The 26019-nt window shown below is 50.3% G+C and overlaps 1 protein-coding gene across 1 annotated transcript; it reads right to left on the reverse strand.

The window, feature by feature from the left end:
* Nucleotides 1-547: 547 nt before the first annotated feature.
* Nucleotides 548-24137, reverse strand: tsr1 (TSR1 ribosome maturation factor). Its single transcript, XM_078422432.1, has 15 exons — nucleotides 23989-24137; nucleotides 22588-22691; nucleotides 21257-21473; nucleotides 20661-20795; nucleotides 19554-19966; nucleotides 17126-17273; nucleotides 12443-12603; nucleotides 10740-10945; nucleotides 8441-8600; nucleotides 7195-7305; nucleotides 4905-5037; nucleotides 4231-4347; nucleotides 3414-3554; nucleotides 2141-2215; nucleotides 548-773 (listed from the first exon to the last, which is right to left on the reverse strand). The coding sequence occupies exons 1-15, from the start codon at nucleotides 24104-24106 to the stop codon at nucleotides 595-597; spliced, it is 2418 nt and encodes an 805-aa protein (XP_078278558.1). The 5' UTR covers nucleotides 24107-24137; the 3' UTR covers nucleotides 548-594.
* Nucleotides 24138-26019: the final 1882 nt, after the last annotated feature.

Raw genomic sequence — 26019 nt, forward strand, 5'->3', positions numbered from 1 at the left:
TGCTGAGGCACTGGAAACCACAGTGATCGACTGAGGGACTGGGACACAGGTGTGGTCAGGCCCCATGCAGAGATCAGCTCGGCCATTTCCCAACCACTGAATGGGTCATGGTTTAATTCTCTTCAATGCCACGTTTTACTCTGAGCCCGCCCCCTCTCGAGCTTATGTCACCTCGAACACTCCCTATGGACACACAGAGAGCCTTGCATGTGCGTGGCCTTGAGCCCCTGTTACAGGCACAAACACCAGCATACCCAAGCCTGTATGTTAGGCAAAGTCAAGCAGCACACAGCCACTTCCTACTCTCTGGAACAACACCAGGCGAGGAACAGCCTGAAGAAGGCACGGAATATCTGGAGAGGGAGCACATCTTGGGAAGGGACTGCTGGTTACTGTGAGTCACAGCCCAGTGTCCAGCTGCACACATTCCCCATGAACAGCACACCACTGACTCCCTGTGGCAGGGCCTGGGAACTGCAGTAATCTCCTCACACGGCTCCAGACATCGGCACTGGCACTCCAACAGGATTCAGAGGGTGGGTAACAGGAACATTTTAATATAAAGGCACAGGCTCCAAACTGCTGCTGCTCAGTCTACTCCATCGTCACCTCCTGCAGGTCGATGCTGTCCTCACACTTCTCCCACGGCACTGGTTCAGGAACATGCGGGTCATATGCCCACCGTGGGAAAACCCTCTTGTACAAGTTCATCAGCACCGTGTCCTGGGATTTCATCTGCCCGTCCAACAAGCACTTCATGTGTCCATGAGTCCCTGCAGACAACACAGGGCAGACCAGATCAGACATCCGCACCGCAGCAAACAGCAGCTGTTCTACACACAAGGAACTGCAGATCACGGTTTACAAAACAAAACACAAAGTGCTGGAGTAAGTCAGCAGGTCAGGCAGCATCTCTGGATAGTTGACGGCTTGGGTCAGTACCCTTCTTCAGACAGCAGCACTTGACTGTTCAAGCCTTCACAACGCTCCTCCGTTCAGCACCTGATCATGGAGGGTGGGAGGGGGCGTGGAGGGTGGGAGGGGGTGTGGAGGGTGGGAGGGGGTGTGGAGGGTGGGAGGGGGTGTGGAGGGTGGGAGGGGGTGTGGAGGGTGGGAGGGGGTGTGGAGGGTGGGAGGGGGTGTGGAGGGTGGGAGGGGGTGTGGAGGGTGGGAGGGGGTGTGGAGGGTGGGAGGGGGTGTGGAGCGTGAGAGGGGGTGTCGAGGGTGGGAGGGGGTGTCGAGGGTGGGAGGGGGTGTTGAAGGTGGTGGAGAGCAACACTATTGAGTGTTGAGGATCGGTGGTTAGACTCTTGTTCGAGATGATAGAGCTCTTAAGGATAGCAGAGTCAGAGGGTATGGGAAGAAGGCAGGAAAGGGGTACTGATTGAGAATGATCAGCCATGATCACATTGAATGGTGGTGCTGGCTCGAAGGGCCGAATGGCCTTCTCCTGCACCTATTGTCTATGATCACCGCCTGGCAGCTTTGTGGCGTGAACGTTTCTTGACACGTATCAGCTGGTGCCTGGACGTTTTCTGGGACTTGCAGGCATTGCTTCACTTGCTGAGCAGTTGTGAATGAATTGAAGATCTTTGCTAATGACCATCCCAATACTGATGGAAGGAAGGTCACTGATGGAGCAGCAGAAGGTGGCTGGGTCTGGGACCCTGCCCTGAGCAACTCCAGCATTGATGTCCTGGGGCTGGGATGAGTAACCTCCAACTACCATCTCCCCCTGTGTGAGAATAAAAGACACCAAGTGCTGGAGGAACTCAGCGGGCCAGGCAGCAACACTGGAGGACGTGGATAGATGACCTTTCGGATCAGGACCTTTCTGCAGTTCCATGTACATCCACGTGCTCCAAAGATGCTGCCTGGTAGGCTGGGTTACTCTCTCACTGTTTTTTAAAATATAATCCAACATCTCTAGTTCCTTGTGTCTACATCCCTGTGTGAGCTCTGTCTCCAGCCACTGGAGGAGTTTTGCCCATTGACCATTGACCCAGGCTCCTTGATGCCGCACTCAGTCCATCGTGGACTTGCTGTCACAGGCAGTCACTCTCTCCTCAGCTGCCTGCTTAGAGCATCATCCCACGGCAGTCACTCCATGTAAAACCTGTGTGATTGAGCACCTGCTTACCTAAAGGCTCCTTGATGTGACCTCTGCGACCCCATTTTGTGTGAAGCTCCACTGGCTTGAACCACAGCACGTCATCTTAAAGAGAAACAAACTTGGTATCGGCAAAACATGCTCGGCAGAGTAACTTTATACCCCTACCCTTGCAATCAGTACCTCTAATCAAACACTACCAGGGCAGGGGCAACAAAGTTAAGGTCCCTCTACACATCCACTTCACACCCTTCCCAGGTCAAGGTCAACAGCTGCCAGGTGGAATCATCGGCACTTCCACCTTGGAGCAGTTCCTCAGGACCAAGGTGGTAACTGTGGTGAGCAGGAGTAAGATCACTGTTACCTCTGAGCCCTGATGCTCAATGAGATACATGGAACACCTCAGTATGACTCAATAAGAACAATCCGTAAGACCGGCTTCACATAATGACAGCAGGTAGCTCAGTTACTTTCAGACCAACCAGGACAAAGAAGGTGGACAACAAAGAAGGCAAGGCATGAGACTTCTGTACAAATTACATTCAATAAAATTGTTTGGATGGAGATATTGGGCTAGACCCAGAGTGAAGCTCCCTCTACACTGTCCCATCACACACCACCAGGGTCAGACTCAGAGTGAAGCTCCCTCCACACTGTCCCATCACACAATCCAGGGTCAGACACAGAGTGAAGCTCCCTCTACACTGTCCCATCACACACCCCCAGGGTCAGATAGAGTGAAGCTCCCTCTACACTGTCCCTCACACACCACGAGGGTCAGACAGAGTGAGCTCCCTCTACACTGTCCCTCACACACCACGAGGGTCAGACAGAGTGAGCTCCCTCCACACTGTCCCTCACAGTCCCGGGGTCAGACAGAGTGAAGCTCCCTCTACACTGTCCCTCACACACTCCAGGGTCAGACATAGAGTGAAGCTCCCTCTACACTGTCCCTCACACACCCCCAGGGTCAGACATAGAGTGAAGCTCCCTCTACACTGTCCCTCACACACCCCCAGGGTCAGACATAGAGTGAAGCTCCCTCTACACTGTCCCTCACACACCCCCAGGGTCAGACATAGAGTGAAGCTCCCTCTACACTGTCCCTCACACAGTCCCGGGGTCAGACATAGAGTGAAGCTCCCTCGCAGGGCAGGGGTGGTGCTGGTTGGACATGGTGACCAAGAAATCAGTTGTTTCTGCACATTTTAATGAATAAGATCACGTTGATGACTACACCCCCACCCTCTCATTATTCCTCTCCCCGCCACCTCCATATTCACCCCCCCTGCCCAGCCCTTACCACGGTTAAAAAACATGTATCGAACCACCGAGGTTTTGGTCATGATCTTGAAAGGATGGCCGCTCAAGGTGATCCGTTTCACAATCACTCGGTCAGGGTCGACCTTCAGCACAGAGCCAGTGGCGATCAGGTCCTGCATTCCTGGTGAAGAGCAGAGGGACAGGCAGTGAGAGATGGGGCAGGACACCAGTAAACCCACAGAGCAGGGCACTGCTTACTTACTGCTTACTGCTTACCCCAACCCCACCATTTCATGTTCGATAGCAAGTGCAGGCAGGCAATTCCACTGCGTGCGGCACCACAGACGTTGTCCTCAACCCTCGGGCAAGGAGGGCTCATCTGTCAGCAGGCCCAAAGCAACACCAGGCAGCTGTGGGCACACGACCAGCTGAGCACTCGCCCTGCCTACAAACCCAACTCCAGCTGGAGGGAAGCTGCAGCCATTCTAGGTCACTGCCTGCAGCGTAACAGGCCCAGATCTATCAGTATCCCACAGACAGGGAGCTCTCACACTGGCAGAGCATCTGTACCTTCTGCAAGCCCAGTGAGAGCAAGGCACAGCAACACATAGACGCAAACACATGTTCTCTTCCGTGAGCACTCACGCACTCCACCCCCTTCCTTTGCACACACACACACACATACCCACACCCTCTGCTCCACTGAGTGCTTATCCTTCCCCCTTCCACTACACACACCTCCCTTACGTGCACACATTTCCCATGCTCTACCATATCCGCCCGTACAGGCTCTCCTCCACCACATTTGAGACCAGCCCCCCACCCCAACAATATTGGCGAGAATCATCAGTACACACCATTGGCTCTTTGTTTAAACATCAGCACAGATGCCGGGGGAAAGGCAATCGGGCAGTACACCGTACCCACCACGGTGGCGTCGGTGCGCAGAAACCGCTCGTACTTGAACTTGTTGGCTGTGGGAGGATCAAGCAGATGGTGAATGAAGAGACACGCCTCGCAACACCAAGAACCCTCACTCTGCAACCACCACCCGTGCCCTCAGGATAATCTGACCCGCTGAGCAAGTGAAAGGAAAGCTGCCCAAGACTGACGAGCAACCCTGCTCCGCGGGACCTTCTACAGAGGGGCAGGGGCAACCTCACCCAGGGTGGCGCGCCCTCAGTACCAACTCTCGGCGTAGTTATTTGCACAGTTACTCCAACTGCATCCTCAAACCCGCAGCCAGTACCAGGGAGGACATGGATATTAGTCACAGAGGGCAGCATCTCCTGTGGCTTCCCCTCAAAGACACTCTGGCTCGACGTCACAGTTCACCATTGCTGGATGCAAGTCCAGGAACTCCTTCCTCGACAGCACTGTGCAGACCCTTCAGCGGGCAGGCTGCAGTGGGTCAATGGGACAATGTACCCCAATTTCACATTGGGCAGGGGTCTACTAGCCCAAGAAACCAACCCTGGCAATCCCAGTCCCACCCCACACGGGATGCCCAAGGCCAGGAGCTGACACTGACCGGCTGTGTTCTGTGAGTACAGAGGTGGGGCCCGGAACCGCCTGCAGCCACAGTGGAAAACCATCTCCTCCTTCGACTTGACCGGTCCGCTGTTGCTCGCATGTCTCCTGAGCAGGAAATGGACGACGGACAGCTGGAAAAGAGAGGGCAACTCTGACAGTCCTCATCGTAACACTGCCCTCAAATCCTCGGTTCTACCAGTGCTCCCCCATCCCTCCAAGAACCCCCTCCCTCAAGTCGCTCTCTGTGCTGCACTGAAGTACACGTATTGGCACAGGGCAGCAGTGGCACATTGGGAAGAGCCACTACAGCACTCTTGTTGGGAGATTGCATGTTCTTCCAGCGACCACGTGGGACCCCCTGGGAGTTTGGTTTAAATTTGATTTGATCACCAATTATATCCACCACCCCCAACCCACCAATGTCACAATTGTCACCCGGGTCTCCCTCACACACTTGGGGTAATTTAAACTTGGTAGGCCGAAGAACCTTATTCCATGCTGCATCTCCCCAGCACTCTAATATTGGGAATCTATGGCACTGGTGGAGACAGGTCTGTCACAGCAATGGTTGGATGGGTCTGTGACTGCATCACAATAAGGTACAGTACTGGTGAGGACGGTTTTGTCACTGTATAACACTGGGGTACAGTACTGGTGGAGGCAGATCTGTTGCTGTATAACACTGGGGTACAGACAATAGACAATAGACAATAGGTGCAGGAGTAGGCCATTCAGCCCTTCGAGCCAGCACCGCCATTCAATGCGATCATGGCTGATCACTCTCAATCAGTACCCCGTTCCTGCCTTCTCCCCATACCCCCTCACTCCGCTATCCTTAAGAGCTCTATCCAGCTCTCTCTTGAAAGCATCCAACGAACTGGCCTCCACTGCCTTCTGAGGCAGAGAATTCCACACCTTCACCACTCTCTGACTGAAAAAGTTCTTCCTCATCTCCGTTCTAAATGGCCTACCCCTTATCCTTAAACTGTGGCCCCTTGTTCTGGACTCCCCCAACATTGGGAACATGTTTCCTGCCTCTAATGTGTCCAATCCCCTAATTATCTTATATGTTTCAATAAGATCCCCCCTCATCCTTCTAAATTCCAGTGTATACAAGCCCAATCGCTCCAGCCTTTCAACATACGACAGTCCCGCCATTCCGGGAATTAACCTAGTGAACCTACGCTGCACGCCTTCCATAGCAAGAATATCCTTCCTCAAATTTGGAGACCAAAACTGCACACAGTACTCCAGGTGCGGTCTCACCAGGGCCCGGTACAACTGTAGAAGGACCTCTTTGCTCCTATACTCAACTCCTCTTGTTATGAAGGCCAACATTCCATTGGCTTTCTTCACTGCCTGCTGTACCTGCATGCTTCCTTTCATTGACTGATGCACTAGGACACCCAGATCTCGTTGAACTCCCCCTCCTCCTAACTTGACACCATTCAGATAATAATCTGCCTTTCTATTCTTACTTCCAACTGTCACTGTATAGTGAAAGGCTTGGATAGAGAGTGAATGTGGAGAGGATGTTTCCACTAGTGGGAGAGTCTAGGACTAAAGATCAGACGAGAGACGAGAGATCATAGCCTCAGAATTAAAGGACATTTCTTTAGGAAGGAGATGAAAAGCAATCTCTTCAGTCAAAGGGTGGCGAATCTGTAAAATTATTTGCCACAGAAGGCAGTGGAGATCAAGTCAATGGATATTTTTAAAGCAGCGATTCTTGATTAGTATGGGTGTCAAATTATGGGGAGAAGGCAGGAGAATGGGGTTACCAGGGAGAGACAGATCAGCCATGATAGAATGGCAGAGTAGACTCGAATGGCCTAATTCTGCTCCTATCACTTATGACCTCATGACTGTATAACACTGGGGTACAGTACTGGTGGGAACAGGAGTGTCACTGTTTAACACTGGGGTACAATACTGGTGGGGACAGGTCTGTCACAGTATAACACTGGGGTACAATACTGGTGGGGACAGGTCTATCACTGTATAACACTGGGGTGTCACTCTATACACAGTCCCCATATTTGTCATAGTCCAGAACTATGAAATGCATAACTAATTTAAGGTACTGAAGATCAAAATAATCTTATCATATGAACCACTAAGTATGGAACAAGTATCAACAATCTCATTACAACTGCATTCAGATAACCCAGTAATGCAAAGTCCTGCCCTGCTATCCTTGTCCAACTCTTCCCCCATTCACAAAGCCCCAGCACCTATGGCCTCTGCCCTCCATAACCGGGAGCTACCCCCTTCCACCCCCTCCATACCTTCTGTTCGTGTGGCAACAAGGTGAAAAGAACCAGGGGTGCCTGGGGCTTGTAACTCTCCATCACTGACAGCGGCACGTTGCAGATGTGGACCGTAACGTACCATCCAGGCTACGAAGGAAGTAAATAAATAGCTCTGAGGCTGAAGACCATGGTGACATGTAGAACATGAACAATATTTTCACCAGTCACTAAGTTACAAGCAATTCAAAAGTAAATCGTAACATTGGCTTTTAATACAAGGAGGCTGAAGCACAAGGTTAGTAAGGTCTTGTTGTAATTGCACAGTGCTTCAGTAGAACCACATTTGAAGCAGTGCATGCCAATTGGGTCTCTGCATCCATGGAGACATCTCACCAGAGACACCTGCCTTGGGGACAGCTCAGTCTTGATTCACTGCTCTGACGCCTGGAATGAGAGGCCTGTCTGACAGGGAGACAGGGACTAAGAATGGACCACTGAAGGTTGCTGTCATGCAGAAGGGATCAACAGAATGAATGCCAAGGGGGTGGTTCCCCAGACTCACGAGGTTGGAACCACATCGCAAAGTCACAGCAGATGCCGAAATAAGGATTCCGCTTTTGTTCTAAATGCCGACAGGTTTTGAAATTCTCCCTGCAAATTAAGGATCCTACCTTCCAAAATGGAGTGGATTTGGGAGGTGTCCTCGGCTCATCATGGAACACCTGTGAGCGTTGAGTATATTCAGGGCTGTGATTTGGGAGGTGTCCTCGGCTCATCATGGAACACCTGTGAGCGTTGAGTATATTCAGGGCTGTGATTCACAGATGTTTGGACACCACAGATCAGGGGAGGGGATCAGATGGGCATTAAAAAGATCAGCCGTGAACTGCAGGATCAAGGGCTCCTCCCCCTTCTGCTGGGTGTATCTAATGCTGACATGACCTCCTGAAGTATAACTATAGGCTGCAGTGAGTCTGAGGCCGAGGCTGAGTCTTCTCCTGTGTGATCACTGGCAAGTCCCTACAGGAACCAGCCAGAATAACAAACCTGGGCTGTCCGACAGGAGAGATCAAGGAAGTGACAAATGCATCATCTCACAGCAAGTTAGCAACTGCTGAGAAGAGGGGGAGGTTACAGATGGATCCCAGCACACCACCCACATCGACTCCATCTTGGAACATAGAAACAGGACATTCAGTATCACGAGCCCATAAACTCTACAGCAGGAACCAGCAAAGGATACTAGTGTCCTTTAACACCACAGTACACACAGGCACATTACCATTGCACCTTCCTGCTCCTCGCTCAGCTCATTGAAGACTCGTCTTCTCGTTCGGGTAAAGTTCTGGAACTGAAATATTCTGGCATAATCTCGGGGTAGATTCTCCTTGGGGTCCCATGGTGATGCCCGGAAACTCTTCAGACCTCTGTACTTCTGAAACCTGTGATGTTTACAGGAAATCATCAAGATGCATGTATGGTAGCTGAACGCCGCATCGGAATGGGGGGGGGTAGTGCGCAATCTGGAAATACTGACACCTGCATTCTGCCTCGCAACTGGGAAACACAACTACCCTTTTGAAAGCTGCTCACAGATCTTTTACATCTGTCAAGATCAAACCTGGGCTTGGCATTGCATCAGAGCTGAGGCACCAGCTCCACACTGCACTGGCAGCATCATCATCCTCTAGTCAGTGTACAGGTGGTGGTGTATTGTAGCTCTTTAGAAGATGCAGGAGTATGCAATAACAGAGCTGAAACTGTGGCTGCAATCTGGATAAAAGAGAATGCTGGAAATACACAGCAGATAAGGCAGCATCTGTGGTGAAGGAGAAATGGAGTCCAAAGATCCGAAATGTCGCCTATCCACGTCTTCCAGAGATGCTGCATGGCCCACTGAGGTACATTGTTTTCCTCACAAGATGCCAATATCTGCAGTTCCTTGTGTCTCCATGAATTTGAGCCAACATTATTTAATCTGAACATTCTCCCCACGGATGCTGCCTGGTCTGCAGGGCATCTCCAGTTTTTTCTTTAACTGGATTGCCAGCAATTACTGTGTTCTATATCTCAGTTCCAGTATTGCTTTGTCCTCTATCACCTCCTCCTATTGCATTACCTCCGCCATTTGCATCACAGTTTTAAATGGTTGGCCCCTTATTTTGTAACTCTGTCCCTTACTGTGCCCAGTTATGATTCCCTTACCTAGCAAATGGATAGAGTCACAATGGAGGCAGTACAAAGTACACCAGGCTAATTCCTGAGATGAGAGGGATGTCCTCTACAGGGAAGCTACATAGTTTGGGTCTGATTTCCTTGGAGTTTAGATGAACAAGAGGAGACCTTATTCAAACATGCAAGATCCTAAGGGAGCAGGACAGGATAGACGTTAAGATGTTTTCACTAGCGGGAGAATCACAAATAATGATGACAAATAAGTGGACGGTCATTTGTAACTGAGATGCGTAGAAATTACTACTCACGGAGGGTGGTGGATCTCTGGAATTCTCTGCCCCCAAGGGGAGAGAAATCCAGATCTTTAGATATATTTAAGTGGAGATGAAAAAAATATTTAAAATACCCAGGAATTGAGGGTTGTGGGCAATTGGTACAGAGGAAAAGTTGAGGCCAGCATAGATCAGCCATATTGAATGGGAGGGCGGGCTTGAGGGACATGGTGGCTTACTCCTGCTCCTGTTTCCTATGTGAGTGATAGAGTTACAATAAGGGGAGTGCAAGCAAGGTTCACTGGATTGATTTCTGGATGAATGGTTCTCTCTCCATGGAGAGATGAAGAATTGGCCTGCGCTCGTAGAGGAGTAAGAGATGCACAGAATTCTCAGAAGCCTTGACAGGATAGGTATGGAGTTGACCTTTGCTCTGCACACGCAGGGGTTCCATCTTTAAATTAAGGAGTCGGGAATACAAGGCTGAGAGGAGAGATTGCTCTTCACCTGGATGATCAAGGAGGCTCAGACTCCGAGTATATTCTTGGAGTATATTACTTGGATTTTACTCCAAGTAAAATCCATCGGTTTCTGTATATTCTTAACAGAAACTGATAGATTTTTTTGGAGGATGAGGACTCAATGAGTAAGGAGGTTTAGTGCAGGAAAGTGAACCTGAGGCAATACATGACCCATGATCTACTGAATTAGTGGGGCCAGCATAAGCGGCTGAACGGTGTACAGGCTTCATTCCAGTTTAGATTAGTTTAAAGATACGACGTGGAAACAGACCTTTTGGCTCACCAAGGCCATGCCGGCCCTCAATCACATGTTCACACTAGTTCTACCTTAACCCACTTTTGCATCCATTCCCTGCACACAAGGAGCAATTTGCAGGACAATTAACCTGCAAACCTACATTTATTTGAGAATTTGAAGGAAACGGGATCGCCCGGTGGAAACCCATACGGTCACAGGGAGAACATTCAAGCTCCACGCAGACAGCAGCCAAGGTCAGTGTCCCGTTCAAGGGCCAGATTGTGTTCTGCAAGGGAACCCTCACGCTTGCTGCAAAGCACCGAATGGAAAGCAGTCAGCAATGGCCGAGACGGGTAGCTCCCAGCAGCGAGGTACCTGACTCTAGCTGGTACATCCTTCGGTGTGTCCACTTCATCCGGGAACATTTCATCCATCCGCTCCTGTTTGTACTTTTCCAGCATCTCCCTCTCCTCAGACTCGTCAATCTTCTCGTCGTAATTATCATCACGGACACTTTCGGGCAAAGTCATGGTTTCACACTCCTCTGTGGCCTCTCCCTCATCGTCACTCTCGTTGCTGGCCTGCAGGGAGAGAACACCGGGATATGTCAGGCAGCTTGGGACCAGCCAGCCACAAACCCCATGGGCCATCCCTTCGGCAGTGCATCAGCATTCATTTATCACTTCAGGCATTGTAAATCGTGTCCTCCAATGCAGGAGGTCACTCTGCCCAGAACCTGCTCCTCCACTCAATACAATCACACTTGATCTTGTGCCTCAACCGATATCTCACGTTATTCCCCATTGTATCAGTGTTCATTAATCGCATTCGTGAATATTCTCAACAATTGAGCATTTGTGGTGGAGAAATCCAAAGACATGAAGCTCTGGATTTAAAAAAATCCTCATCTTCAAATCCTCAAACTCAGATCCTGGGGGGACAGGGCTTTCTCCATCGCTGCTCCCACCCTATGGAACTCACTACCTCAAACCGTCAGAGACTCCTCCACACTCACCACATTCAAAACATCACTGAAGTCTCACCTATTCAGTACTGCCTTCAACCACTGAAGGTCACCCCACCTTCTGTCTCCTTTCTCTGTTCGTTTACTTATTTATTTATTTATTCACTTCCCTATGTTCTCTAAATCCCTGTAAAGCGTCTTTGAGTATATGAAAAGCACTATATAAATGTAATGTATCATTATTATTATTATTATCTTCCTTCTAAATGCTGAGACTCTTTCATTTGGACAGGTACATGGACATTTAAACATGTTTTGGATAGGTTTAGAGGGGTACTGGACTAAGTGGACCCGTTGGGCCCAAACCTCTCCTGCATTGGTGCAGCACCCTCTCCTTCCCCCCTCCCCCTCCCGTCCCCTCCCCCTCTCCCCTCCCCCTCTTCCCTCCCCCTCTTCCCTCCCCCCTCCCTTTCCACCCCTCCCACTCCCTTCCTTCCCCTCCCCCACCACTCCATCCCCTCCATCCCCCTCATCCCCCTCAACCCCCCTTATCCTCCCTTATCCTCCCTCCTCCCCCCTCCCTCCCCCCCTCCCTAGCAGGGAACTTAAAACGTTAAAATGTGAATAACTTAAAAAATATAACACCGATTTCAATGAAATTTCTTCCATTAGCACCAAAGGGACGACGGTGAGTAAGGTGGGCCTAAAATTGTCGCGCTATCGTGTACTGCTTTGGCTGTAGTTCAGGAACAAACAAGCAAGTGAGAGTTTTAGTATATAGATAGATGTGCCAAATTTATGACATGTGGGACCAGTGTAGATGGGCACGTTGGTCGGCGTGGGCAAGTTGGGCTTGTTTCCATGCTCTATGACCCTTCTAGTCACAAAGAGAACGTACAAACTCCGTACAGACAAGCACCGTGGTCAGGATCAATCCCGGGTCTCTGGCGCTGTAAGGCAGTAGCTCTACCGCCATGCCACCGTGCCGCCTAGGGCAAGGAGAAATGTAATAATGCTCTCTGGCACCAGGGAAAAGCACAGCACAAATGCACCAAGTCTTCTGACTTCAGAGATTGATGAGCAATTCCAGACAATACATCCAAACGTGACTCACCTGTGACATTGCATCCCCCATCAGGTCTGGCTCCTCCATATCATCATCACTTTCTTCCTCCTCATCCTCCCCTTCCTTATCGTCCAGAATCCACGCAGCCTGGTAGTCCGACGTGCCTTTTGGGACTCTCCGAACAATCTTCTCGTTTGCCTTTAATGCTTCTAAAGCAGAATGGAACAGAAGTGGACATTGAAAGCATCAAGGCTTTGAACCAAGGAGCAAATCCTCCTCCCCTCCAAAGCAGGAATTCAAAGTTCGGCTGCTGTGATGTACCCCAGGGAAGAGATCGAGGTAAAGATTGTCTGTCTGAATCACCACTGAGATACAGAGGTGAAATAATCACACTGACCATCAGACACAAATATGTTAACTCTTCGTAAAACTGTTATTGATATCCTGAGTGGAATATTTTATGACTTTCACCAGTTAAAAGCTCATGTGGTAAATCTGAGTGGGAGACAGAAGCATGCACCATCTGTACAAGGGCCTATAGGACAGCTCTGATCTCAATAAATAAGGCAACAGCATTAATGATCATTGATTGTCTATTTCACACGGAGGTCTTCGACCTTAAACTCCGTTTTGAGCTCCACAGTTACTGACTGACCTGCTGAATGTTTCCAGCGGTTTTAGATTTCTGCAAGTGGTGATTTTAATTGATTCTATCAGTATTTGAATTCTATTTTTCATGCTCATCTTCAGTGTTTCTTGCCCCATGGATGCTGCCTGACCAGATGAGTCTATTCAGCAGAATCAGAAGGCCGGAAGGCAGATTAAAGTTCCAAACTAACTTAATTCTTGAAACTGTGTGTGCTGCTGATGAGCCCAACATTGAGATCTAACCCCTAGTTCATCACACCACCAGCCTCCCCACCATCGACTCCATCTACATTTAACGCTGCCTCCGGAAAGCAGCCAACATAATCAAGGATCGCTCGCGTTGTGTTTTCCCTCCTCTCCTCTTGTCAGGCAGAAGATACAAAAGCTTGAAAGCATGTTTCATCATATTCAGGAACAGCTTCTTCCACGCTGTTATCAGACTGCTGAACTGTCCTCACGTAAGCTAGGGTGTAGTCACGGTCTTCCAACCTACCACATTGTGGAATTTGCACTTTCTTTTGATCTGCACTTTCTCTGTAACTGTAATACCATATTCGGCACTCTGGTATTTTGCTCCTTGCAGTACCTAATAAACCAATACCACTAGCTGGGGTGGCTCACACGGCCCATGTGGTGTTTTCATGAGCTTCAGAACCCAAGTGTTCTTCTACCAAAGCTCCCCATCAATAAACTTTCGTCCATCATGATGTGAAAAGCGGGGATGCTAAATGCTCAATTCCATTCACTTCACTTCAGCAAATGAAGCAGCCGATGCCTCAGGAGTAAGACCCTGGAAAACATTCTGGCATGCCAACAGGTAGCATTGGTGCCACAAACATTCCAGGAGGTGACCACCGACAAGAGAGCATCCAACCATCTATCCTTTACATTCAACAACAGTACCATCACTACATCCCTCACCATCAGCATTCTGGGGGTCAGCGTTGACCTGAAACTCAATGGAACCAGCTACACAAATACTGCAGGTACAAAACAGGTCGGATGGTGGGTATTCGGTGGCAACTGACCCACCTTCTGACTCCTCAAGGATGTTTCTTCATCGCGCATGCTCAAGTCAGGAGTGTGATGGAACATTCTCCACTCGCTGGATGTGTGCAGCTCCAACCACTCTCCAGCAACGTTGACACCAACACTGGACAACTGATTGGCAAGTCACCATAATATGGTGGAATTCTGCATTAGGATGGAGAGTGACGTGGTTAATTCAGAGACTAGGGTCCTGAACTTGAATAAAGGAGACTTTGAAGGTATGAGATGGGAATTGGCTAGGATAGACTGGCAAATTATACTTAAAGGGTTGACAATGGAGATGCAATAACGAAGATTTAAAGACCGCATGGATGAACTCAAGAAATTGTTCATCCCTATCTGGCGAGAAAATAAAACTGGGAAGGCGTCTCAAACGTGTTAAAGCCAAGGAAGAGGCATATAGATTGGCCAGAAGAGGCGGCAAACCAGAGGACTGGGATAAATTTAGAACTCAACGGAGGAGGACAAAGGGGTTAAGAGGCTGGAAAAAAGAGCATGAAAGAAAGCTTGCGGGAAATATAAAAACTGACTGTAAAAGTTTCTATAGGTATGTAAAAAGGAAAAGATTAGTGAAGACGGATGTAGGTCCCTTACAGTCAGAGACAGTAATGGGAAACAAGGAAATGACAGGCCAGTTAAATGCGTACTTTGGTTCTGTCTTCACTAAGGAAAACACACACAATCTCCTGGAATTACTGGGGGACCGCAGATCTAGTGGGAGGGAGGAACTGAAAGGAATCCACATTAGTCAGAAAATGGTGTTAGGTAAACTGCTGGTACTGAAGGTAGATAAATCCCCAGGGCCAGAGTACTCAAGGAGGTGGCCCTAGAAATCGTGGATGCTTTGGTGATCATTTTCCAATGTTCTCTCGACTCTGGATCAGTTCCTGTGGACTGGAGGGTAGCCAATGTAACTCCACTTTTTAAGAAAGGAGCGAGAGATAAAACGGGAAATTATAGACCAGTTAGCTGTACATCAGTAGTTGGGAAGATGCTGGAGTCGATTATTAAAGATGTTATAGCAGCGCATTTAGAAAGCAGTGACGGATTGATCAAAGTCAGCATGGATTTATGAAGGGGAAATCATGCTTGACTAATCTTTTGGAATTTTTTTCAGGATGTAACAAGTGGTGTATCTGGACTTTTAAAAAGCCTTTGACAAGGTCCCACACAAGAGATTACTGTGCAAAATTAGAGCACATGGTATTGGAGGTAGGGTATTCACATGGATAGAGAACTGGTTGGCAGACAAGAAGCAAAGAGTAGGAATTAACTGTCTTTTTCAGAATGGCAGGCAGTGACTAGTGGCGTGCCGCAAGGCTCGGTGCTGGGACCCCAGTTGTTTACAATATATATTAACAATTTTGAAGAGGGAATTAAAGTAACATCTCAAAGATTGTGGATGACACAAAGCTGGGTGGCAGTGTGAGCTGCGAGGAGGATGCTATGAGGCTACAGGGTGACTTAGATAGGTTGGGTGAGTGGGCTGAAGCATGGCAGATGCAGTATAATGTGCACAAATGTGAGGTTATCCACTTTGGTGGCAAGAACAGGAATGCAGATTATTATCTGAATGGTAGACACAAAATGCTGGAGTAACTCAGTGGGACAGACAGCATCTCTGAAGAGAAGGAATGGGTGACGTTTCGGGTCGAGACCCTTCTTCAGACTGATGTCAGGGGAGTGGGCGGGACAGAGATAGAATGTAGTCGGAGACAGTAAGACTGGTGGGAGAACTGGGAAGGGGAGGGGATGGAGAGAGAGGGAAAGCAAGGGCTATTTAAATTTAAAGAAGTCAATGTTCATACCGCTGGGGTGTAAGCTACCCAAGCGAAATATGAGGTGCTGTTCCTCCAATTTGCGCTGGGCCTCACTCTGATAATGGAGGAGGCCCAGGACAAAAAGGCCAGATTGGGAATGGGAGGGGGAATTGAAGTGCTGAGCAACCGGGAGATCAGGTAGGTTAAGGCAGACTGAGCGGAGGTGTTCAGCGAAACGATCGCCGAGCCTGCTCTTGGTCTCGCCGATGTACAGAAGTTGACACCTGGAACAGCGGATACAATAGACGAGGTTGGAGGAAGTGCAAGTGAACCTCTGCCTCACCTGAAAAGACTGTTGCGGTCCTTGGATGGAGTCGAGGGAGGGAGGTAAAGGGACAGGTGTTGCATCTCCTGCGGTTAGAGGATTGGACAGGAGAAATGTTCCCGATGTTGGGGGAGTCCCAGTTTAAGAATAAGGGGCAGGCCATTTGGGACAGAGATGAGGACGCACTTTTTCACCCAGAGAGTTGTGAATCAGTGGAATTCTCTGCCACAGATGGCAATGGAGGCCAATGGCTGCAATGTGCGATTCTGATAGTACCTCCCATACCTCAATCTCTGCCACCAGGAAGGACCCGGACAGCAGGCACATGTGAACACCTCCACCTCCAGATTCCCCTCCAAGTCGCACTCCATCCTAACTAGTAAACATGTCACAGCATCCGAACTGTCACCTGTCCATTCCCTCCACAGATCCTTGACCTGCTGGGTTTCTCCAGCACTTTGTGTTTGCTGATAGGACGTTGATCATCGCTGTGTCTACATCTAAATGACTCCCCGACTGCGTTCTGGGAGCACCTTCACCTGCAGCGGTTCAGGAGGGGACTCATCACCACTTCTGTAAGAGCATTGATTTTAGATTTTTAAAAAAGATTTAGAGATACAGCGCAGAAACAGGCCCACCGGGTCCGCCCCGCCCAGCGATCCTCGCACACTAACACTATCCTACACCCACTAGGGACAATTTTTACATTTGCCCAGCCAATTAACCTACATACCTGTACGTCTTTGGAGTGTGGGAGGAAACCGAAGATCTCGGAGAAAACCCACGCAGGTCACGGGGAGAACGTACAAACTCCGTACAGACGGCGAGGGATGGGCAATAAATGCTGCCCTTGCCAACAGTGCACTGTTAGGAAATGCTTAACTCTGCATGGTTGCCGAGGGTGAGTCTGTGTATTGGTATTGTTAATGGAGCATGACCAGTACGCACCATCGGCCTCTCTCAGTTCCTCATCCGTTGGCCAGGTCTGCTCCCCTTCCATCGGGTCTGGAACCACCTCCGTCTCCAGCGATTCCTGCTTGGTGCAATCCGCTTTCATGAGAACCTTCAAATCTTCTTCCATCTTAGCAACGAGCTCCTGTAATCAGAAAGGAGCCTAAATCATTGGAAAGGGTCTTGCACACCCCAGAACTACCAGAATTTCTCATTTACAATGATTTCACCCGGAGAGCAAAAAGTGGCCCGGGTCACCAATAACTATAACAACTCTCTGACTAATGCAGACACTGCATCAACACTAGCGATAGAGTGTCATTACAATGTGACATTTAATGCTTTCCATTGCAAATGTGTATACACAATGTTAATACAAAAATATACATCTTCTGGAGCAACAAGTGAATGTAATGTATGGCCCTTACCCAACTACTTCCTGGCATACAATCAGGAACACATTTTGTCTTGGGTATTACTATGAGAGATGGACCAGCACTGACACTAAACATTTGCCACATTTTCCACAGCAGTCACAAGGAAGTAGGACATCAGTTGCAGGGGAAGGTACAAACGGTTGAGGTTAGACTTATAAAGGGGTTCAGAATCATGGACCTCTCTGTCAAATGTCAACGTTTGTATAAAGGTTGGTCTTATTGTTTGTAGTCTTTTCTTTTCATTGTCTAGTGTGACTTTTGACTTGGTGTGCTGTCAGAGTCCATTGTCATTGTGTGCTGCCAGCAAGATTTTCACTGCATTTGCAGCTCGTGTACAGTACTTGTGCAAATGACACTAAACTCAACCTGACTTGACTAACATGAATGAATACAACAGCGAATAAAAGCCACCTCACTTCCATTAACCAGATCACACGGGCAGATTTAGTGGAGGAAAGATAGCAGGAAGCTTCAATGGATCTTAAATGTCTGCATGCATTGGATAGGCCTGTTTCTGTGTTGCATTCGCTAAAGGGGGCGTGGCTGTGTTCTGCAGCTGCGGCTCACCGGCAGTCTCTCTGTCTTTTTTTTTTTTTTTTGTCTATTGTCATCGTTTAATGTTCGTTTTGTTCTATTTTTAAGTCTGTATATGTGGGGGGTGGGCGAAACATTTTTTTTCTAATCTCCTCCTCAACGGAGATGCGACCTTTACCGTGTCGTATCTCCGTTCGCGCTACGGCCTAACATCGTGGAGTCGGCGGCCTCCAGCTGGGATCGACTTTGAAGACTCCGGTCGCAGGGCCTGGACTTACCATCTCGGAGGCTTCGGCCGTGGGCCCTGCAGACCGCAACATCGGGAGCTCGCAGGTCCCTGGCTGGCGACCGGCTTTCAGGAGCTCCAGCCGTAGCAGCTTCGACCGCCCCGGAGCGCGAGGTACGCAGGCCCCTCATCGCCCTGCGTGGCCTGGCCGCGGCACTTTCCATCGCCCGGTGGGGGCTCAGGACCTTCATCGGCCTGCTCGGCTCGGCCCTCGGACTTTCCATCGCCCGGTGGGGGCTTCAAAAGTTGGGAGCCTCGATCGCCTCGTGGCGCCACGGGAGAAGAATGAGGAGGAGATAATGACTTTTCTTTGCCTTCCATCACAGTGAGGGTGTGCCTGGAGCAATCACTGTGATGGCTGTTTGTGTTAAAATTGTATCTGTGTGTCCTGTGCTTTTTGTTGTTTACTGCCGGACCCTGACGCGAGAGGACGCTGGCGCTGTTTGTTCGCCGCTTCTCCCTCAGGATAGTTTGTCTGTTCGTTTTTATGTTATGACTGTTTTTGTAAAGCGCTTTGAGCACCTGGTAAAGCGCTATATAAAATAAATGCTTATTATTATATGTAATTATAAGTGGAAATACAGTGGACAAAGGTGGCAACCTGATGCTGCTGGTAGAGCTGTTACCTCACAGCTTCAGAGAGCCAAGGTCACTCCTCATCTCTGGTGCTATCTCTGTGGAATTTGCACGTTCTCTTTGTGGCTGCATGGGTTTCCTCCCCCTCATCTTACAGACGTGCTTGTTTGCAAGTTAACTGCCCCGAGTGTAGATAGATGGCAGAAGAATTGGGAGATGTTGATGTGAGATGAGACTGGTTTCAGAGAAATGTTGGGAAGGGGATCCAAGGGTACTTGGAGAGCCGGCATGGACTCAATGGGTTGAGTGGCTTCTTCCTTTATTAGAAGAAAACACAAAAAGCGCAAGAGTGGAGATGAAGGCGGCTTCTTCAGTGAGCTGTTCTGTTCTGGAATACACTCCCTGCAGATTCCACAGATTTTGAAAGTGAACTAACCAAGGAGCAGAAAGGGTAAACCTGCAGGAAGCGGCACTGATCAGCAGCTCTTCTGAAGGGCTAGCACTTGCTCCATGGGCTGGACAATTTCCCCCTTCCCTCCATCCCCCTCCCCCCTTGGTTCACAGATCTGCCTATCCTGCAACTGTCTCTCACCTCAGCACCAGGTGTTTTCTTCGTAACCTTAGGGTTCATGGGCATGGGGTCAGCCGGCCCATCGACCTGGCTCATCTGGAAGTCCCCGTGTCCCACAATGTGCACCAGCTTGTTGACATCCAGATTCTGCCCTCGAACATAACCGGAAACCTTCAGCGTTCCCACCAGACCGCTTTCCTCGTTGGCTTCAAAGGCCACGTGCTGAGCCAGTAAATAGGAGCGACGTTCTCGAAAAGTCAGATGTTTCTGCTTCTGCAAGGCCATGTGCCTGATGACCAGCGTGGCCTCCTGCTCGGTGTCCAGGTGAAAGGGTTTGGCATCCAGGAATCGGCGCTCCAGCATCTTGCTCAGGTTCCTCTTGGCATCTGCCCGCTTCTTGATGGGAAGGTCGTTAACTCCCTGAACAACAAACACTGCAGAACAAGAGTTAGTTGTAGGTGTTGGACCAACCATTCCCCACTCATCCTGACAGCAGCCAGCAGGTCACCAGAGACTTGTGCACAGCCATTCAACACTGTCCTGTTGGGACTGTGTTTAAAGCTGCATACTCCCTCTAAACCAGGTAAGAGGAGAAGCATCCCCAAAAGCAAAGACCAAACAAGTTTTACCACAAACAGTCTGAAGAAGGATCCCAGCCTGAAACATTACCTATCCATTCCCTCCACAGATGCTGTTTGACCCATTGAGTTCCTCCAACACTTTGTGTTTTGTTGTTTCGAGGTTTTATCTACAGTTCATTGGCTCTTTACATATTGTTTGCTTTTAAACAAAAGTATAAAAAGATTAAATGTCTAAAACTATAATTTTGCCATTTGCACATTTGATTCCAGATCACTAATCTAGTAGAAAATGACCGCACACCCACACTTCTCAGTGGAAGCTATAGAAGCAGATACAATGATGGCTTTTAAAAGTCATTTGGACAGATATATGGATAGGAAAGGTTGAGAGGGATATTGGCCAAATGCAGGCATATGGGACAAGCCCCATTTGCCAAATTGGCTGGCATGGACAAAGTGGGCTGAAGGGCCTGTTTTCGTACTACACAGCTCAATGTCACCATGACTTGGCGCACCCTGATTGCCAATGGAAACTGTAACCACATACCATGGCTGGGTAAGCCTTGAGCAAATAGGCAGGAGAGACAGAAGTCCCCGTAACTGTCCCAACCCTCATAGGGATCCAGTACAAACAGCAGCGTGTCTGCTACCTTGGCCAAGTCAAGAACCGCATGAATATCACCTAAAAGTGAACAAAAAGATATGAATATCAAAATCAAAAGGCATGTACAGCCTACTGAGCCACCGCTACATGGCTGACCGCATCACAACTCTACACTTGCTCTGCATCCTTCCTCTCCGTCTTCAACATACAAACTGACCCCACCACCCCAGCCTTTGATCAGAGTTTCCCCACATTTACACCTCCTTAATCCCTTACCCATTTATTCCCTAATCACAGTGACCCAGAATAAATTGCTTGATAATATGGATGATGGCCATGTTCATTCCATGTACACACAGCTCTGAGGGAACTACCAGTCCCAGCTCTAACCCGGTGAGTGGAGCAGGCAGTTGCTGCCTGATTTCTTAATCTCCCCGCCTCATCTGTTGACTCCCCATAGCAACAATGGTAGCTCCATCCCCCCCCACTCACAAACCCACCCAGGGCAGGTGTGTGAGGCCGCTAACACAGCCGCTCACCTGCGTTCACTCGGATGAAGTAAAACCTCCGCTTGAACCGGCTGGAAACCAAGCCAAAGCTCTCGCCACTCCCATCGCTGTCAAACACGCTGGCTCCCTCATCGCTGCGAATTAGCCGCAGGGCGCCCTGGGCACTGATGCCAGCATGCAGCGGGATCACCGCCACCAGGTGAGGTGGCCCATCTCGACTGCCCAGACTCCGCTTCTCAGCCAGCACCTGCAGTAGGAAGGAATGGCTACACCTCATGTGCTGAACACGATACCTCGCAAGCTTCACCGATGCAGTTCTGGCACACAAACCTGGATTCTTATCACAGAATCAAAATTGTACAGCAGAGAATCATTAAGCACAGCCCTTCAGCCCAGCTCATTCTGGCCAACTGGGATGCTCATCGACTCTGATCACATTTGCTTGTATCAGGCCCATATCCATTCCTTTCCAATCCAAATACCTGCCCAAAGATCTTTTAAACAAAGCTGTATCCATCTCTACCACTTCCTCTGACACCTCATTCCAGATGTCCTTCACACAGACAGTGATGGTCAAGACATTTTAAATTTCCACCCTCTCAACTTCAACCTGTGCTCTCTAATTCCAGGCTCCCCAACTATAGGAAAAAGACTCTTTGTGTCCTATCTGTGCCCCTCAGAATGTTATCGCCCTCTCAACCACAGCAGTGAGAATAAACCAAGCCTGTCCAATTTCTGCTTCTCAGGCAACATCTTGTTTGGTTCTGAGCCCTTAGGAATGAATACCAGCCATGGACAGGGCACAATACAGATTCGCCAGGATCTATTCCCAGTCTTTATTTGGAAATCACTGGTGGGAGAGTCGAGAACCAGTGGTCATAGCCTCAGCATTAAAGGGCGCTCTTTTAGAAAGAAGGTGAGAGGGAAAAAATCGATGTTTATTCAACTTCTTTTTATGGCTAATACCCCTCTAGTCCAGGCAGCAGCCTGGTGAACTGCCCCATCCAAATCTCCACATATTTCCTGCAACACAATGATCAGACCCGTATGATTGACACTACACGCATCCAAGCTAGTGAAGAGCGTTCCATCACATTAGGGATGTCAAATGGTGAGTCGCCCATTACAGGGTCCCCAGCCTCTGACCTGTTCTTGGAACTGTGGTATTCATGTGGCTGTTCCAATAAAATGTCTGGTGTTTATCCTCCAATTTCTCTCTCCCATGATTGGAATGTGCAGTGGCACTGATGCTGGTAAACAATAGGATTGCAGGTAAAACTTCCTCTTTTCCTCTGAGACACAACACAGGTATAAGTGTGGATGAGGGAAGGGTCAGGGTTGATGGGAACAGGGTGCCTCACCGTTTCCCGACTATGCAACCGCCTCTGGCTGGCTTGGTGTCTCCGGTCATGTTTCTTCAGCTCCTTCTTCAGTTTCTTGCTGATGATCTTCACATCAACTCTCCCTGTGACAGAGCATTGAGTCAGCCAATGACCCCAGCACTTGAAAAGGGGGCCTGGGGAGCTGGGCAAGAAGAGAATGTGGAAACTGGGGGTGGGGGGGGGAGGGGGGGGAGGAGGAGGAGGAGGCAATGCAAGGGCTGAGTGTTGGGGCCTGGAGGAGCTATAACCAGGTGCTCAAACCAGTCTGAAGAAGGGTCTCGACCCAAAATGTCACCCATTCCTCTCTTCAGAGATGCTGAGTTACTCCAGCATTTTGTGTCTACCAGGTGTTAAGTGTTCCCGGAGGGGGAAAGTGGGAGCAGGCCATCAATTATGCTGGGGGGGGGCAGGGGGCAATGGTGCTGGGGAAGACCAGGTATTGGGTTGGGCATGGGGTTTTCGATTCCAAGATTGGTTGTGTTGGGGTACGGGAGAGGGGTTGGAGATTTGAATGGAAGGGAGAGGGGTTGGGGATTGCTGGGATAGGGGGGGTGGGAGAAATTGTGTGATGGGGAAGCTGGGCATTGGGGGGTCCAGTCGGATATGTGGGGGAGCCGGGTATGGGGGGGGGCGGGTATGGAGGGGGGGGAGCCGGGTATGGGGGTGGGGGAGCCGGGTATGGGGGGGGGAGCCGGGTATGGGGGGGGGAGCCGGGTATGGGGGGGGAGCCGGGTATGGGGGGGGGGGAGCCAGGTATGGGGGGGTGGGGAGAGCCGGGTATGGGGGGGGGGAGCCGGGTATAGGGGGGGGAGCCGGGTATGGGGGGGGGGCGGGTATGGGGGGGGGCAGGTATGGGGGGGAGGAGGAGCCTGGTATGGGGGGGAGGAGCCGGGTATGGGGGGGGGTGCCGGGTAATGGGGGCGAAGCCGGGTATGGGGGGGGAGCCGGGTATGGGGGGGGGAGCCGGGTATGGGGTGGGGGGAGCCGGGTATGGGGGTGGGGGGGAGGAGCCGGGTATGGGGGGGAGGAGCCGGGTATGGGGGTGGGGGGGAGGAGCCGGGTATGGGGGGGGGGGGGGGGAGGAGCCGGGTATGGGGGGGGGGAGGAGCCGGGTATGGGGGGATGGGAGGAGCCGGGTATGGGAGGAGCCGGGTAGGGGGGGGGGAGCCGGGTAGGGGGGGGGGGAGCCGGGTAGGGGGGGGGGGGAGCCGGGTAGGGGGGGGGGGAGCCGGGTAGGGGGGGGGGAGCCGGGTAGGGGGGGGGGGAGCCGGGTAGGGGGGGGGGGGAGCCGGGTAGGGAGGGGGGGAGCCGGGTATGGGGGGGGTGGGGGGGCGTGTTTCTGCCGTCCTGCGGGCGCCCGGGAGCCAAGGCCTCCGGTACCTCTGCTCGTCCGCTCCACCTCGCCTTTGCTGCGGTGCCGCCCGGCCTTGTGCGTCTTCTTGGGCAGGTTGAAGCAGCCGGGCCTGTGCGCCTCCTGCTTCGCCACGCCGCTCGCCATGACAGGCCGCGCTGCACTCTGGGATGCTGGAGGACCCGCTGCCGGGCGGGCGGGCGCCGCAACCGCCGCGTTGTCTCCCTGTTTCTGGTCGCAGGGAGAGAGCAGAAACCGTGCGGGAGGAGCAGGTTGCATTTACATTGTGTGCCTTTGGAGTCTGAGCTCCTAGACATCGGTCGCTCATTAATTACACGAGAGAATGGGCCTTTCACTCAACATCCACAGAACCAAAGGCCCTCTGCCAGTCTGAACCACTCGGCTGTCTGGCTGTGGATAGACACAACATGCTGGAGTAACTCAGCGGGACAGGCAGCAGCATCTCTGGAGAGAAGGAATGGGCGACGTTTCGGGTCGAGACCCTTCTTCAGACTGTAGAGGTTCACAGTGGGACCCTGAGAAACATGGACAATTCCCAAGATCTCCAGAACCAGCTCTTAGTGAAGGCGGACATCGATGATGATTCTCACCGCTGCCTGCATGAATAGAGTCTTTAGACTTTAGAGATACCATGTGGAAACAGGCCCTTCGGCCCACCGAGTCCTTTCCAACCAGCATTATCCGACAAACTAGGGACAATTTACAGAAGTCAATTAACCTCGAAGATAGACACAAAATGCTGAAGTAACTCAGCGAACAGGTAACATCTCTGGATAGAAGGAATGGGTGCAGTCTCGACCCAAAAGCCAAATAATTATGTCTTCGGAGTGTGGGAGTAAACCAGTGCACCAAGAGAAAACCCACACGGTCACAGGGAGAATGTACAAACTCCATTCAGTTTGTAATGGGATTCACAAGTTCACAAGTTATCGGAGTAGAATTAGGTCATTCGGCCCATTGAATCCATTCCGCCGTTCAATCATGGCTGATCTCTGCCTCCTCATCCCCATAACCCTTGACACCCGTTCTAATCTGGAATTCGTCTATCTCTGCCTTAAAAATATCCACTGATTTAGCCTCCACAGCCCTCTGTGGCAATATTCCAGAGATTAACTGTCCTCTGAATAAAGAAGTTCCTCCTCACCTCCTTTCTAAAAGAGCGCCCTTTAATTCTGAGGCTATTTCCACTGGTCTTAGACTCTCCCACCAGTGGAAACATCCTTTCCACATTCACTCTATGCCTATCTATGGGATGATGATGATACTTTCTCGTCATTTGTACATAGCTAGGTGCAGTGAAATTCTTTGTTTATGCATACAAAATACACAAAAGAGTTGCCACAAAGGTGCCGACAAAGTTACAAAAAGTACTCATCCCTTCTTCGTACCCCCCACCAGGTGCCCTTTCTTTCTCGGCGCCCCCCCCCCCCCCCCCCCCAAATGCCAGGAACCTTAGGGGCAACTGACTACTGGGAATTGCTGCCCTATGTCTGGTCAAGTCGCGAGGTACTGGGGTGGTATTGAGAACCTCGAGTCCATGCGTGGGGAGTACATAGCAGCCCCACCCTGCACCCCCTCACACGTTACCCACTCACCCATCCTGTCAGACCCAATCTGATATTACCAAATAATAACACAAGCGCTGGAAACTTTCACAAGGTCAGGTTGCATCTGCGGAAAGAGATAACGCTTTGGGTCAAAACCCCTTCAGCAGGACTGGGAAAGAGAGAGCAATTGATTTAAAGTTGCAGAGTGGGTGGGGGAAGGGAAGGCCATGACAACGCGGATAACACTCATCGAGTGGGGCCAGGACTGTCGAGCGAAGAAGCTGTTGACAAAGTAATCCGGTCAATAGATTAATGAGGGCAGCTCGAGAGGACTTTGGACAAGCCACATTCAGAGTACTGTTTGCAGTTCTGGTCACCCCCATTACAGGAAGGATGTGGAGGCTTTGATGCAGAAGAGGTTTACCACAATGTTGCCTGGATTAGAGGGCATTAGCTAAAGGGAGAGGTTGGACAAACCTGGATTGTTTTCTG

Source organism: Rhinoraja longicauda, chromosome 26, assembly GCF_053455715.1.
Source record: "Rhinoraja longicauda isolate Sanriku21f chromosome 26, sRhiLon1.1, whole genome shotgun sequence".
In the NCBI taxonomy this organism is placed as follows: Eukaryota; Metazoa; Chordata; class Chondrichthyes; order Rajiformes; family Arhynchobatidae; genus Rhinoraja; species Rhinoraja longicauda.

Bases quoted from the DNA above. Each gene is read 5' to 3' on its own strand.
- tsr1 (XM_078422432.1), bottom strand. From the start codon at position 24,106: ATGGCGAGCGGCGTGGCGAAGCAGGAGGCGCACAGGCCCGGCTGCTTC. The intron at 17,274-19,553 runs GTGAGAGACAGT...TTCTGATTACAG, and splicing joins AGAAAACACCTGGTGCTGAG to GAGCTCGTTGCTAAGATGGA. The intron at 8,601-10,739 runs GTACCTCGCTGC...TAAACATCACAG, and splicing joins GATGTACCAGCTAGAGTCAG to GTTTCAGAAGTACAGAGGTC.